The sequence below is a fragment of the Artemia franciscana genome, chromosome 7, assembly GCF_032884065.1.
Source record: "Artemia franciscana chromosome 7, ASM3288406v1, whole genome shotgun sequence".
Classification (NCBI taxonomy): Eukaryota; Metazoa; Arthropoda; class Branchiopoda; order Anostraca; family Artemiidae; genus Artemia; species Artemia franciscana.
In genome coordinates, this window is record NC_088869.1 from 53,563,582 (window position 1) to 53,577,764 (window position 14,183).

The following is a 14,183-nucleotide window of genomic DNA, read 5'->3' on the forward strand; positions in this document are numbered from 1 at the left end:
GCAATACAATTAAAATTATCCACAACAAAATGGTTAATTATCTCCCTTATTATGCTTGCTCACCGATATTACACTTCTTATTAGGTATTAATGCTTCTTGCAAACAGAAAAGTATAATTTTATCAACCCTATCTCGATAAAATTTAATTCAATTAGGCTAAGTAAGGTCATAACAGAAGTTTTGAAAGCCAAGGTTTCTGTGGCTTTTGGTAAAATTTTTGCTACAAAGCTCCTTTTGCTTTCAATAATTATTTTCCTAGATAATTTATTTGTGTAAACTCATGTGCTAAATCATAAAAATTACTAGTTTTCGAAAAAAGCCAAAAATCACTAGCCGAGAAATCACTTGGTAACACAAAAAATCACAGCAAACAGTGACAAAAAAACTTACAGCTGGCAACCTTGTTTACTGTATTTGTTCTTTGCTTCTTGCTTGTGGAGTTAGTTCTTAAAAGGGAAAAAGAAGGTAGTAAAATGATTTAAAAGACCCTTTAGAATTTCCTTACTACTAATATTTACTTTACTTACTTTAGGCTACTACTTTAGAATTACAGGTTCAATTTATTTTCTAAGCTAGGAATATAGGCTAGCCTATAGACAATGTATTTTTTTTCTCAGACAATGCTAAATCTACTGCTCAGTAGAGGCCTCCCCAGGCACTCAGCATGTCCCTAGGTGGCGGATAGGGTAACTTCATATGGATATTTAGATTAGGCCTAACTCCATAGGAGGCACCAACAAACCAAGGGGGACCTAGTCCCTAGGGGTCCACAATAGAAACTGGGGTATTTAGGCTGTATATATAGGTGGAGGACAAGAAAGATCCTCAAGTGAACTCTTGGCAGGTCCCACCAGCAAGTGGACATTTCCCTTGAGTTACAAACCTTTTTTCAACAATGGGTTAAACTGCATGGTCAAGCAAAACACCATTGCAGGAGGATCCTCTATAGGAGAGCAAGTGCAAGCAGGTGTAACCTCCAGATCTATAGAGAACAGCCTCTCCAAAGGGCTGCCTTGACCCTGTTGAGGGTACCTGCATGAGTCTTACCCCTTTGAGCTTATGCTGATATTACTCTGTTGGGCTACCTCTTTGCCATTTCCTGCCTGAGTAAAAAAAAGGGGATACACAATGAGTCAGTCAGTCTGAATAAACAAGATGTTCATAGGAGAGGTCAATTTAATTTGGTGAGTTTTTGACTTTTAACTGGCTATCTTTAATGATACCTTAAATTGCAACTTGGAGCAATTGAAGAATTTTCCATCCTGTAGCATTGCTCAGCATTTCTTCAAAAATTGCCATGTGGATTGATTTGGAATTGTCTTGAATATTAAGTTGGTTTGATTGACTAGGGTTTATGCTCTAGTCTGGGATTCCAAGGTGTCCCATTCTAGCCTCCATTCTTTATTGCTCTACTGCTTGTCAAGTGAGACTTTGAATTCTTTGACAGTCTTACTGGATACAGTATGATTGCTTGGGGAGTTCCACAGGTCTACAACCTGGTTGGTTAGGAAGTGATGGTGTCCCCTCCTCTGAGCATTGAACTTTATAAGCTTCTTAGAATAACCCCTTGTTTGCTGTGGTGAATCAATGAAGAAGAGACCATGAATTGGAGTGTTGTGAATCAATTTGTAAGTGTTAATCATGTCTCCCCTTTTTCTTTGGCAAGTCATGCTGCATAAGTTCAGAGTTTATAGTCTCATTGGGTAAGGAAGATGTTGGCACCTGTCTACTATCTTTGTTGCTCTCCTCTGTACTTTCTCTATCATATCCTTCTAAACTTTGTAAAAGGGAGATGCAATTGACATGCCAGTTTCTAGCCTTGGTCTGAAAATACTCTTGTAGAGCTTGGTGATTGTTTGTGGAGATCTAGTCATGAATGTTTGTTTAATTGTCCCTAAAGCATGGTTTGTACTAACTACAATCTTTTCAGTATAACCTCAAAACTTTAACTGGTAGTTAACTATGACACCCAAGTTTCTTTCCTCTGTAACTTCAACTAGGGGTTCTCTTTGGCCAGTTATTTGGTTTTGCATGGTGTAAATATGTTCCTGATTTTTATTGCCAAAATGTAAAACTTTACATTTGCTTGAATTAAATTCAAGCAGCCATTGTCTAGCCCAGTCATTCAGCTTGTCAAGATTGGCTTGGATTGAGGCAGCCTCCACCCAACATAATGCTGCCCTGATGAGCTTATAATCATCTGCATAGAGTATGAGAAGGTTTTGGGGTATTTCAGGAACATAATTGATATATATGTTGAAAAGTGATGGCCTAAGCATGGTTCCTGGAGGAACTCTGCTAAGAACAGGTATAGGTGATGATAGCACACATACTCCTTTATCATTAGTAATAGCAACTCTTTGGGTTTGTTCTCCTAGGAAGTCTACAATCCATTCAATGATGTTCAAGTGGATGCAACAAGCTTGAAGCTTTCTTTTCAGCCTTAGGTGTGCAACTTTGTTGAATGCTTTTGCTTGATCCAACAACATCATGTCCATGGGTGTCCCTTTTTCCTGTAGTTTGGTGACTTCATTGTATGACTGTATTAGGTTGTGTCCATGGAATGCCTATTTTGGAAACCATCCTGATTTGGAGACATGATGTTTTTGTATGTCAAGTGCTTAGTTACAGCATTGTTTATGATTCCCTTGAGAATCTTTGAAGTTACTGATGTTAGACTTATTGGCCTATAGTTTTCAGCTCTGCCTTTGGAGCCTTTCTTGTGTAATAGTATAACAGTAGCTTTTTTCTAGTCAGAGGGGACAGCTTTTTCCTTTAGTGATTTCTTGAAGATTTTTGCTAAAGGTAAGGATATGAGTTCAGCAATATCTTTGAGTCTTGGGTGTATACTGTCTGGTCCTTTTGACTTTGATGTGTCCAGCCTTTTCAGTTGTTTTTGGACATCTGACTCAGAAATGGCAACCATTGGATGTTGGATATCTGGGATGTTTTCTAGAGTTTTCCACAGTGTAGACTGAGGAATATTGTTTGTTTAAGGTTTCTACTATCTCTGTGTGATCAGTGATTTTGCCAGATGGTGTGGTTAGGAAGGGAATGGAGTGTTGTCTCAGCTTTGTTGATGATACATAGTTCCAGAACTTCTTTGGATTAGTTTTAGTTTCTTTAGCAATGATATCTTCATGTTTTTTTTTTTTATAGAATTTTGTGTAATCTTTCACAGTCTATTCCTTGCTTTTTTGAATTTATTGTATTGTTCTTGAGAATTGGCTTGCCTGTATTTTGCCCAGTATCAGTTGTTTCTGTTCATTTCCTGTTTTATGGACCTTGTCATGTAAGGTAGGGTGTGTTGTCTCTTGATATATGATGCAGTGGTACATGTCTCCTGGTACATCCCCCTCCCCCTCTGATGCCTGGATGTAGCTCTAAGCTATATACAAAAGTTTGCTGATTTTATTGTTGTTGTTTTTTTCCAATTGGTATTGTGAACTGGTACCAAAAAAATAATGGAAACCCACAAAATCAGCTAAATTTTGTGTATAACCAGGCTTTATTCAGACATTAGTGGCTGGTAGCCTGTGTGGCTATTTCCATGCAAATATTGTCAAATAATTCATGGTAATGAACTGTCAGTAAGGGACAATGTAGCTCAATAGCAACTGAAACTCTAAAAGCAGGATTTTAATATCAACAGATATATCAAAAGAAATGGCTTATTATGCTGATTCCACATGTATAAGATTAATTAAGCTTAATGTTACCCACCAAAAAGATAAAAGCCTGAGAAAATTTGCCTGATTTTTGAAAAAGGAGAGAAACACTTTTTAAAAGTTAAGGAATCTTAATGAAAATCACACCATCAGATTCAGCATATGAGAGAACCATACTCTAGATGTTTCAAGTACCTATAAACAAAAATATGAAATTTTACATTTTTTGCCTGAGGAGATCATGAATGTGTGTTTATTTTATTTATATTTTTTTCTAGGGATGATTGTATTAAACCAATGATCCTAGAAGATTGGGAGAGGATTCATTTGATCAGAAATCCAAAGTTCTGGTGCCCTTTTTTAAGTGAACAAAAATTGGAGGGCAGCTAGCCCCTCTCCTATGCCCCTTTTTATTCAAGATCATCTAATCAAAATTTTGAGATAACCATTTTGTTTAGCATAGTTGAAAGATTCAAAACTATTGCTTTGGGGATAATATGGCCCCCAACAGCCCCCAGGGAAAGGGCTGTAAGTTACAAAATTTGGCTATTGTTTATGTAGAATTTTCTTTTCAGCAATGGTTGCATAACGTGAAGGAAATTTTATGGGAGGGGAGAATTTTTTTTGCATGGAAAGAACTTTCCATGGAAAAGTTTCTTGTGATGTGAGAGAATTAAAAAACTAAATAAAAAACAAGTTTTTCCTAAGAAAAGTAAGGAGCAACTTTAAAACTCAAAACAAACAGGAATTATTCTGTATATAAAGAGGTTGCCCCCTCCTCAATACCTTGCTCATTATGCTAAAGTGCATGAAGAGCAAGGTTTGAGGAGGGAGTCAACCCCTTCATATACAGAATAATTTCTGTTCGTTTTAAGTTTTAATGCTGCTCCTCACTTTTGGTTGAAAAAACTTGTTTTTTATATATTTTTTTTGGAAACTTCAAATGGGAAAGCCAATACTATTACTCTCTTTTTTTATTGCTACTAGTTCAAAAAGCAAATCATGAACCAAGATTACTCTAATTGAGGTAAAATTTTAGATGAGGACAGTTTTACTATATTGGAAAGCAGTTGATTTTGGTGAATCAAAATATCATAAATATTTGCAAAGCAAAACTGTACCCAGGAAAGTCTTCTGAAGAATTCACATCCCCTTTTACTCTCCAAAGGGTACTGAACTTTCATGAACATGGGTAACTTTGCATTAAAGGTATGAAACCTCAAGAATAAATGTAAAAAAGAGAAAAAACAAGAAAAAGTTTTCAGCCTCATAGGCTGGTTAAATCCTTGTTTACGTGGTTAAAAAAAAATAAAAAAACTAGAAAAATGCATCAATATAGAAAAAAAATCCTGCATGGATTGAAATTTCTATTCAAATCATTTTTATTTTTATCTTCATTACCTTGTGTTAAAAAAAGGGAGTCTAAATTAATTTAGAATTTTAGTTTGTAATTTCATGGTAGGGTAAACAGTCACATTTCAAAAAAAACCTACAAATGGTTGACAGAAATATTCCAGATAATCTGTCAGAGAGTTTGTGGAATTCACATTTGAGTTATTTCATGAAAGCTTCATTTACATAGCTAAACAAAATTCCTTTGGAATATTAAAATATGCGCACTTGAGCAGTTATTGCATAACTTAGGCTACTGTGTAATTGCCTACTACTATTTTTGCCATTTTGGGCTCTTGAATATCAAGATATAGTTAGTTAATTCAGAATTTTATTAGGTAATGAAATAGTGTCCCAAGGTAAACATTGCTTTAGTTTAAAAACTGATCAAGTTTTCAAAATCCCAGGACCAGTACAACTCTCCATCATTTGGGCACTTTATAGTTATAGACAAGCAAAACTGACCAACTAAGGTAATTTGCAATGTTTCACAAGTGGATTGGGCTATGATTCATTTCAGATGACTTTCCTCTAGTGGAGAGGCATCAAAAATCTGAGAAAATAATTTGTTAGGGCATAATTTTCCTAAGAGGGTAAATGATCTGATTTTCTAGACTCTAATAATAATTCCACAACACTCACTTGATTTTTTTCCCAGTTCTATCTACAAGGTCCTGATCAAAAAAATTACCATTTCAGAAGTAAGAAAATATGGCCACTATTCCACCCAACATATGTGACCTCCCTGATGTCTGCATTGAAGTGATTCTTGGATACCTGAATTATGAAGAAATTTCAAAAGTCAGACTTGTAAGTAGAATGTCATATATTTCTGTTTATTTCGTTATGCAAGAAGTTATTAGAAGTTGGAAGTGTTAGTACTTGGCTCTGGCCATACAAGAACAAAAAAGTGTGCATATACTAGTAATATTTATGGTTATTTGTTACAGTACAGTAAATGCTATGTTTATACACATGTAAATAAAAATATTAAACCAAAGGCATATTTTCCCACATGAATTTGAAAATTAATTTAAAACGTAGAATAACCATTAATTAGCTTATGTAAAAGGCTAAATTTTTATAAGAAATAAGAATTGTTAATTAATGAAGAAATGAATCCTAAAACAAGCAGAAATGACAAAACTTGAAAAGGGCAAAAATTACCTCATGATTGGGTGCCTCTGCTCTTCTCAAAGACCCCAAAGACTGTTATTACTTGTTCTTTACTGAAAACTAAATAGATTACTAGAATTTGAAAGTTTACGTTTTGCCAATTGATTTTTCTATGCATGTAAAGGGAATGGACTTTAAAGGAAAAAATAGTGAAAATAAGGGACTTTTAAAAACAGTAATGGTTATACGTTATGTTTATTCAGATTATGATTGGAAAGTTTTAAAACCGGAATTGTGATTTTAAAATGGCAGTACTTGCGATCTATTGGCATGGATGTCTTCAAATTACTTCCTTGCTGGATAAACACATAAAATCCAATAGTATTTTCACTTCTCGAGGCATTCCTCCAAATTTTAATGTTGATGCAAATTTGATAAGAATAGTTGAAAATTTTCTTACAGCTAGAAGTAAAAATAAACTAAGTATAAATCAGCCTATTCTGATCCCTGGCTAATCTACTGTGGAGTTCCTCAGGGAACAATTTTAGGCACTCTACTTTTTTTGATTATGGTAAATGAGTAGGCAAATGATGCGGATCGCTTTATGTCCTCGCAACATGCAGCACGCCCATGTTCAAGAACAAAATACTCCCCAGCAGCTGGAAAGAAGCAGCTGCAACAATGTTGGTTGAGGAGGCTAAAAGGATGAGAACAAGTGATCCTGATGATGGTAGGTCCAGCCACTTGTCAAGTGATGGTTTCTGCGGATTCTCAGAAGATGAGAGCGATTCATCACAGTCTAACTCTGCAGCTAACAAAGTGAAGATAGAGGTTTTGCAGTTTCTAGGAGACAAACGGAGGGATCGTTGCGTTCTTAAGGATTACCCTCATGTACGGCAAGTTTTTCGATAGTACAATGCGTTCTTAAGGATTACCCTCATGTACGGCAAGTTTTTCGATAGTACAATGCGTTCTTAAGGATTACCCTCATGTACGGCAAGTTTTTCGATAGTACAACTGTGTATTTCCATCTTCAGCTCTTGTTGAAAGACTTTTTTCAACTGGAGGTTCCATTTTGTCTCCACGAAGGAATTTGCTAGGAGACTTTAGATTTGAGTGCTTAGCAGTGCTAAAAGCAAATTTCCAGTACCAGAATCTCCACCAGAAGAAAAATCATTAACCTTGAACAAGGGAGGCTACACTTTCAATGTTTCTTGACCCAAAAGTGCTGTTCGGACTAGAATGGAAAAAGAAGAAAACACTCATTGAAGACGAATTACCTAGAATCCCGTAATTAGTTACTTTGGTAGACTGTTGGATGGCTTTCGTCAAGTGGTTACATGTGGCACTATTACTGTTTAAAACCAACTAACGTTCAAAGAAGCGGAGCTCTAATGTCTTCCGTGGTGTTTAATTATTTGTTTAAACTGCATAATGCCTATATTATATGACTATTTTATTTCCAGTATACGACTAGATATAACTGAGCTAGAAATGGTGCTAGTAGAGTTGTACTTAAGTAGAACTTGAAGTACTACTTAAGTACAAGTTCTGTACTTCAAACTCTAGTACCACTTAAGTACAATTGTGGTCTGCTACTTAATACTTGATGCTTAAGTACAAAAATTGAAAGTACTTAATACTTGATACTTAAGTACAAATTTGAAGTACTTGTCACAACACTGCCAATACCATGCTCTTCTGGTAGTGTCTAAATATCCCAAAAACCCTTATTGCTCTCTTAAAAAAACTTTCCCTTACAAGTCTTTCTACATGCTGTGATGAACTGTGTTTTAAATTTGGTGTGGGCATTTTGGCAAATCCGCGGCTTCGTGAAAGTCTCTTAATGAATAATAGGAAAAAAAAAAAAAAAAATTAAATGCACATTCAAACTTCAATTATTTATTTAAAAATTAAAAAGATTTCTGCAGGTCACCCCGTGGAGACACGTGGGTAATTGGTTGCCGGTTTCTTTTCTATACCACATATTCTCCCTATATTTTAGAATATAGCTAGAATAGTCTAAAATACCTTTTTGTCTTCATTATTTTTATTTGTCATATTTTCTCAGTGGCTGCTCAATCTTATGTGTATGGGTAAAGATTTTCCGTGGGGAGAATAAGCCTTGGACTAGATCTGATCGGCACAGTGTCTGGATTTTAATCTGAATTGTAATGCACAATCACTTCGTTGTTCTATTTCCTGATTAATTTTTGCTTTAGTTTTCATTTGTTTATTCGTTTTGCTCTGTGTTGTTTCTGTTACCTCGTGCATGTGCTTCCAAGAATGTCCTCAAAAATTGAGCTGGAAGACATGTTTCAAACATGTTTAAAGGAAGTAGCAACTTCATATGAGGAAGTAAATGGCAAAGCTCTGATATGTACTGTGTCTAGTCTCCGATTAAATAAAAAAAACAAACAATTTTTGTAACTGCAAGTAAGGAGCGTCATTAAAACTTCAAACGAACAGAAATTATTCCGTTTATGAAAGGGGTTGTCCCCTCCTCAACGCCTGACTCTTTGCGCTAAAGTTTGACTCTTTCTCACAACTCTACTTTTAAAAAAATTTAAAAAATCTTTAGCGTAAAGAACGAGGTGTTGAAGAGAAGACAACCCCTTTCATAAACGGAATTATTTCTGTTCGTTTTAAGTTTTAATGTCGCTCCTTACTTGCAGTTAAAAAACTTGTTTTTTTATTTAATTTCTGAACGTTTTTGAATTAATGCATGTTTTGATTTTGGCTCACCGCACATAAATAATTAAAACTAAATTTGCATTTTTTTTTTGCTAAATGGCTTTCTCATAGATTTGATCGGATGGTATTGATAAAAAAAAGGGGTTGGGGATGAGGCCTAGTTGCACTCCAATTTTTGGCTACTTTAAAAGGCAACTAGGGCTTTTTATTTTTTATGAACGTTTTTATTAGTAATAAATATACGTAACTTACGAATTAACTTACGTAACGAAATTCTGTATTTGTATATTTTTATTACGCATATGAGGGGGTTCTCCCTCTCGTCAATAACTCGCTTTTTACGTTAAAGCTTCAACTTAGTCCCAACTCTTTAAGAATGACCCCTGAATTACAAACACCGTAGAATAAATAGTTGAAATTACTAAAAATACTTTAGCGTAAAGAGTGAGGTATTGTGAAGAAGACGAACCCCCTTATATACGTAATAATTTCTGTTTGTTTTAGGATCCAATGTTGCTCCTTACTTCCACCAGAAAAAACTTTTTTATTTATTTATTTTCTCATTGTTTTTTTTAAATAATGCTAGAAATCCTGCGGCCGCTTCATGGAAATTTTCTTCCCTCATGATAAATTCCTCCATGGAACGATCCTCCCATGTAAGGAACTTCAAGGCGAAGCTCTGAAATGTATCGTGTCTGGAGTCTGATCCGAATTATAATGTAGAATTAGAAGGTACATTATTGTATTTCTACATAATGTAGAAATAAAAGGTTAATTAAATAAATAAATAAATAACTTTATTCCTCACGCCTCTCAATACAAAATTTCTATACAACTGACACCTTTTTAAAAGAAAAATGTTATGGCAGGGCGAAGAGCGGATCGACTGCGGCACGATTTCCATTTAAAGTCTCCTACGTTAAAAGTCTCGAGATATGGTATGTTTATGTTTAGGCTGTTGGAGTAGGCTTCCAGTGATTTCATCTTTTCTACTGGGAATGGTAGTTTGTTCCATATCCTGATGACCCGGGGTATGAACGAATGATGGTAAGAATTAGATCTTGCAATCTTCATCTTCACGGGCTCCAATTGCAGACTCTGCGATCTTGTGTTGCTTTGGGGAATTTTTTGAACAAGCTTGTCTTTTACGTTCCCAAAATTCTCATGAACTATCTTGAAGAGGGTTTTTAAGTCTAAGATCGTTCTTCTTGTCTCAAGTTTATGGAGAGTGAGCCTTCTTAGAGCTTCGTCATACGGAAGGTTTCTGAATCCTTGAAGTCCTTTTACAAAGCGTTTCTGGACCCGTTCTATTCTGTCAATATCCTTTTTGAGATATGGCGACCAGATGACAGTGGCGTATTCAAGCTGTGGCCTGACGTAGCTTGTGTATGCTGATATCTTTGAGTGATTGTCAAGGTATCATAGGGATTGACTGAGTAGCCAGAGAGTATTCGACGCTTTACGCACAACCAGGCCAATATGCTTTACTGGTTTGAGGTCCAAGCTCAGAATTACACCTAGGTCCTTTTCACAGGTAGATTCTGTCAGGTCGATACCTTTCATTTTGTATGAGTACATCGGATTTTGGCGGCCAAGCTGGATGACAGAGCATTTTGCTAAATTTGGTGAAAGTTGCCATTCTTCGAGCTTCTCTGTCAGGGCATCCAAGTCGCTTTGGATTTGTGATGATGCACTAGCTTCTCCCAGGAGCTTCGTATCGTCTGCAAACAGATCGAAGTCGGTTTGGGAAATGACATTTATGCAAATGTCTATGTACATGACGAACAAGACTGGGCCGAGAACACTACCTTGTGGGACGCCACTGGTTGCATCTGTCCATGTGGATAGTGTGTCTGCAACCTTGACTGCTATCTTTCTATCATTCAGGTACGCTGAGAGCCAATTTTTTAGCTGTCCCTTGATTCCATAGATTTCTAGGCAGTGGATGAGTTTTCGCAAGGATATTCGGTCGAAGACCTTAAGTAGATCGATTAGGATAATATCTATTGGAATCCCACGGTCAAGGGTAGACTGGATGTAGTCGTGTATCACTACTAGTTGGGAAACAGTAGAACGATTTTTACGGAAGCCATGCTGATGATCTGAGATGAGGTTGTTCAATTCGAGGTGCGAGTTTAACTTTTCCACTATGACCCTTTCCATGATTTTCAGGAAAGGTGATGTAAGGCTGATTCGGGCGATAATTCTCCGGGTCAATCCGTTTCCCTTTTCCTTTGAAAATAGGTGTTACATGGGATAGCTTCCAGGAAGTAGGAAACTTGCATTGCTCGAATGAGATTTGGAAAGTATTGCCAGAGGTTCACATAGCTCGTCTCTCATTCTTTCAGGATGAAGGACGGGATGCCATCAGGATTGAGTGCTTTAGACGCTTTCATGCCCTTCATTGCTCTTAGAACACTTCCTGGCGTGAAGCCAATGCTGTGGAGCTGGCTTCCTGGGTGTGAGTCTTCGAGTTGAGGTAAATAGCCATCGTCAATAGTGAACGTGCTGGTGAAGAATTTTACAAGAGCATTCGCCTTATCTAGGCTAGTGCTATCGACCACATCCCTTCGATCTATTAGTGTTGGTAGTTTCTGTTGCTCACCTAGCTTGCGTTTGCACAGGTTGTAGAAATCGCTTTTTGTTCTTATTTTCTGGAATTCTTCTCGTTCGCAATCTTTGTTGTAGTTTCTGATAGCTTTTCTACATTTTGAGCTGAGCTTTTGAAGCTTGGCGAGTCTACTTATGCTTCCAGAGGCTTTGTAATCCCTGTATGACTTCTTCCGGTCCCTGATGAGCTTTCTTATGTGCTTGGGAAGGAATATCCTTTTGCCAATGTGTTTGTTGTTCTTGAATGGTGTGGTTTAAGTGACGGCTCGGTGAAGTATGCCATAGAAAACTTCCCAGGCTTCGGCGATTGGTAGGTTATACACAAGGTTGTCCCGATCGGTATGCTCTAGTAATATTTTGAGTTTTGTTATGTCTGTTTAATGGAAGTTTAATTTAAAAGTGGGTCCATCATCCTGTGTATGAATTTTGAGTTGTTCAGCACGGACTTGGCAGTGGACAGCATGTTCGTGGTCGCTTGTAATGGGGTTAACGACTGTTTTTGTAACGAGCAGGTCTACCATGGGCGTGTTAATACAATTTCCAAAGTGTTGGTTTTGACGCGTTGGCTCGAGGACACTCTGCGCTAGGTTCAACTCGCTAGTGAGGTCAAGATAGTGTATTAGTTGATCTTTTGAGTTCTGGTTTCTCATCCTGAAGGAATGATTTTTCCAATCCATTTCAGGTATGTTTAGGTCTCCGCATATCACTACGGATTTAAATTTGTTACAGATCTTCTCCAGGTAGGCAGAAAATTCACGATCTGCTGTCAGTCCCTCTCTCGGCTTCTTATAAGTTGCTGTTGACCGGTACATGGCTACAATTGCCAGGCGAGAATCATCGTTAGAAGTTGGCATAACACAAGTTATGGCGTCTATTGTCTTATTAGAGAAACTACTGTGCTCGTATATGTGTAAGTTTTCCCTTGAAAGTATCGCAGCTCCACTTCCCTGTGGTTTTGCCCTGTTATCCTTCCTAAAAACTTCATATTCTGGTATTCCAAATCTAGTCGATAGTATTTTTTCATGTAACCAAGTTTCAGAAATGCAGATTACATCGTGTCGAGAGTTTTCGTAGAGGAATGCTTGAAGCTCGCCGAACTTTCCAACCATACTGTGTGCGTTAAAAATTAGTAAGTTTATCTCTTTTGGCTGCTCGGCTATTGTCTCACATTCGCATTACGCGGTTTGGGAGCAATGGCTCCCACCAGAAGACTGTACTGCTCTTTCGTCTTTGTTTCTCCTGAATTCCGCTCGTTTCTGAATCTGCATGCGTGTCAAATCAGGGTTAATGTATATGTTTTTTCGTATTTCATCATCGCTGGATTATTTTTAACATTTATTATTTAATAAACATTTATTCCATAGTTAAGATCCAAAGCTTTTGCCACTTAAACTTCTATTTTTTGGCCATCTACCTTCTCCGTTTGACGCTGTTAAATCTTTAGATTTACTCAATAGCCCACCCAGAAATACAGTCAAAAAGGAGAGGTGCCCTAATTTTGTTTGGAGAGGTAAACGGGTGTCTAATTGCTGTTTTTTTCAGCTTACATTTGATCGGATTTTTTTGAGGATAAAAGAAACAGTCTCATAAATTCCACAAATGAATATTTTGGATTAGAAAATTTTACTTATTTTAACATTGTTACTGTCAGAAATCAGAATATTAGTACTTCTGTAAAAAAAAATCATAATAATCATAACAATTTTTTTTTTAAGTCAACAAGTATGCTATTTAGTATTTTGGAAATTTTCTTATAAATTATCCAGAAATGTTCTTGTAATTACCCTGGGAGTGAGTTGCTCCAAAATACGGAGAAGGGTCAAGAATTCTACAAATCACTATCCACTCTATTAGAACGAAAATAATTATATACGCGAACCCGATCAAAATATCCGTGCTATAAAATCACAAAAATTAAAATTTTAAGCGTGCTTGCATTCTTCGTTAATTTTCTTCCACAAAATTCTAATTTTTCATCGACCATATTTTGCTGTCGGAAAATACATTCAATGTATGATATAATTTATTTTATGTAGATAACTTCGAAGACCACACTGCCTTTCCATGACGAAAGTAAAACAGTTCAAAATAGGGATGATACCTTTTTATTGACAGTGAAATATAAAATTATTTAACTGGATATTTCGAACACATATACAGTGTTCATCATCAGCAGTAAAACTAAAAGGAAAACTTTTAGTTTTACTGCTGATGATGAACACTGTATATGTGTTCGAAATATCCAGTTAAATAATTTTATATTTCACTGTCAATAAAAAGGTATCATTCCTATTTTGAACTGTTTTACTTTCGTAATTTATTTTATGGATTTATTTATTTATCACCATTGAATAATGACATAGACATAGACATAGACATTTTTATTTTCATCCAAAACATATAAATTAAACAAACAATTTACCATTAGCGGCCACTCTTAAGATTATTCATTATTCATATTATTGAATAATGATGTATCTGTTTTCGTTTATAAAGCATCATTCTTTCACTCAGCTCATCACCATCATGCCGAATAATTGTCAACGTCCTCATTTTCCTTAGCATCATCACTTACTACTTGTGGCTGTTTTCCTTTGGTGCTAGGCGATCATTTAAGGAAATGCCCCGATTCAAAGGGATCTTCTTACTTGCACCAATAAACGCTTTCCTTTCCCTTTTTCGATTTTTCTTGTACTAAAGCA

At 36.3% G+C, this 14,183-nt stretch overlaps 1 protein-coding gene across 2 annotated transcripts in view; it reads left to right on the plus strand.

Annotated features, from left to right (window-relative positions):
* Positions 1-320: 320 nt before the first annotated feature.
* Positions 321-14,183, plus strand: part of LOC136029460 (F-box only protein 28-like) — a 28,044-nt gene continuing 14,181 nt past the window's right edge. The window contains exons 1-2 of one of the 2 annotated variants that reach the window (XM_065707873.1): positions 321-466; positions 5,761-5,871. In XM_065707873.1, the coding sequence (XP_065563945.1) occupies positions 5,773-5,871 (99 nt within the window). In that variant the 5' untranslated portion in view covers positions 321-466; positions 5,761-5,772. Of the gene's footprint in view, positions 467-5,719; positions 5,872-14,183 lie in introns of both variants that reach the window. The other variant, XM_065707874.1, reaches the window with a different exon arrangement.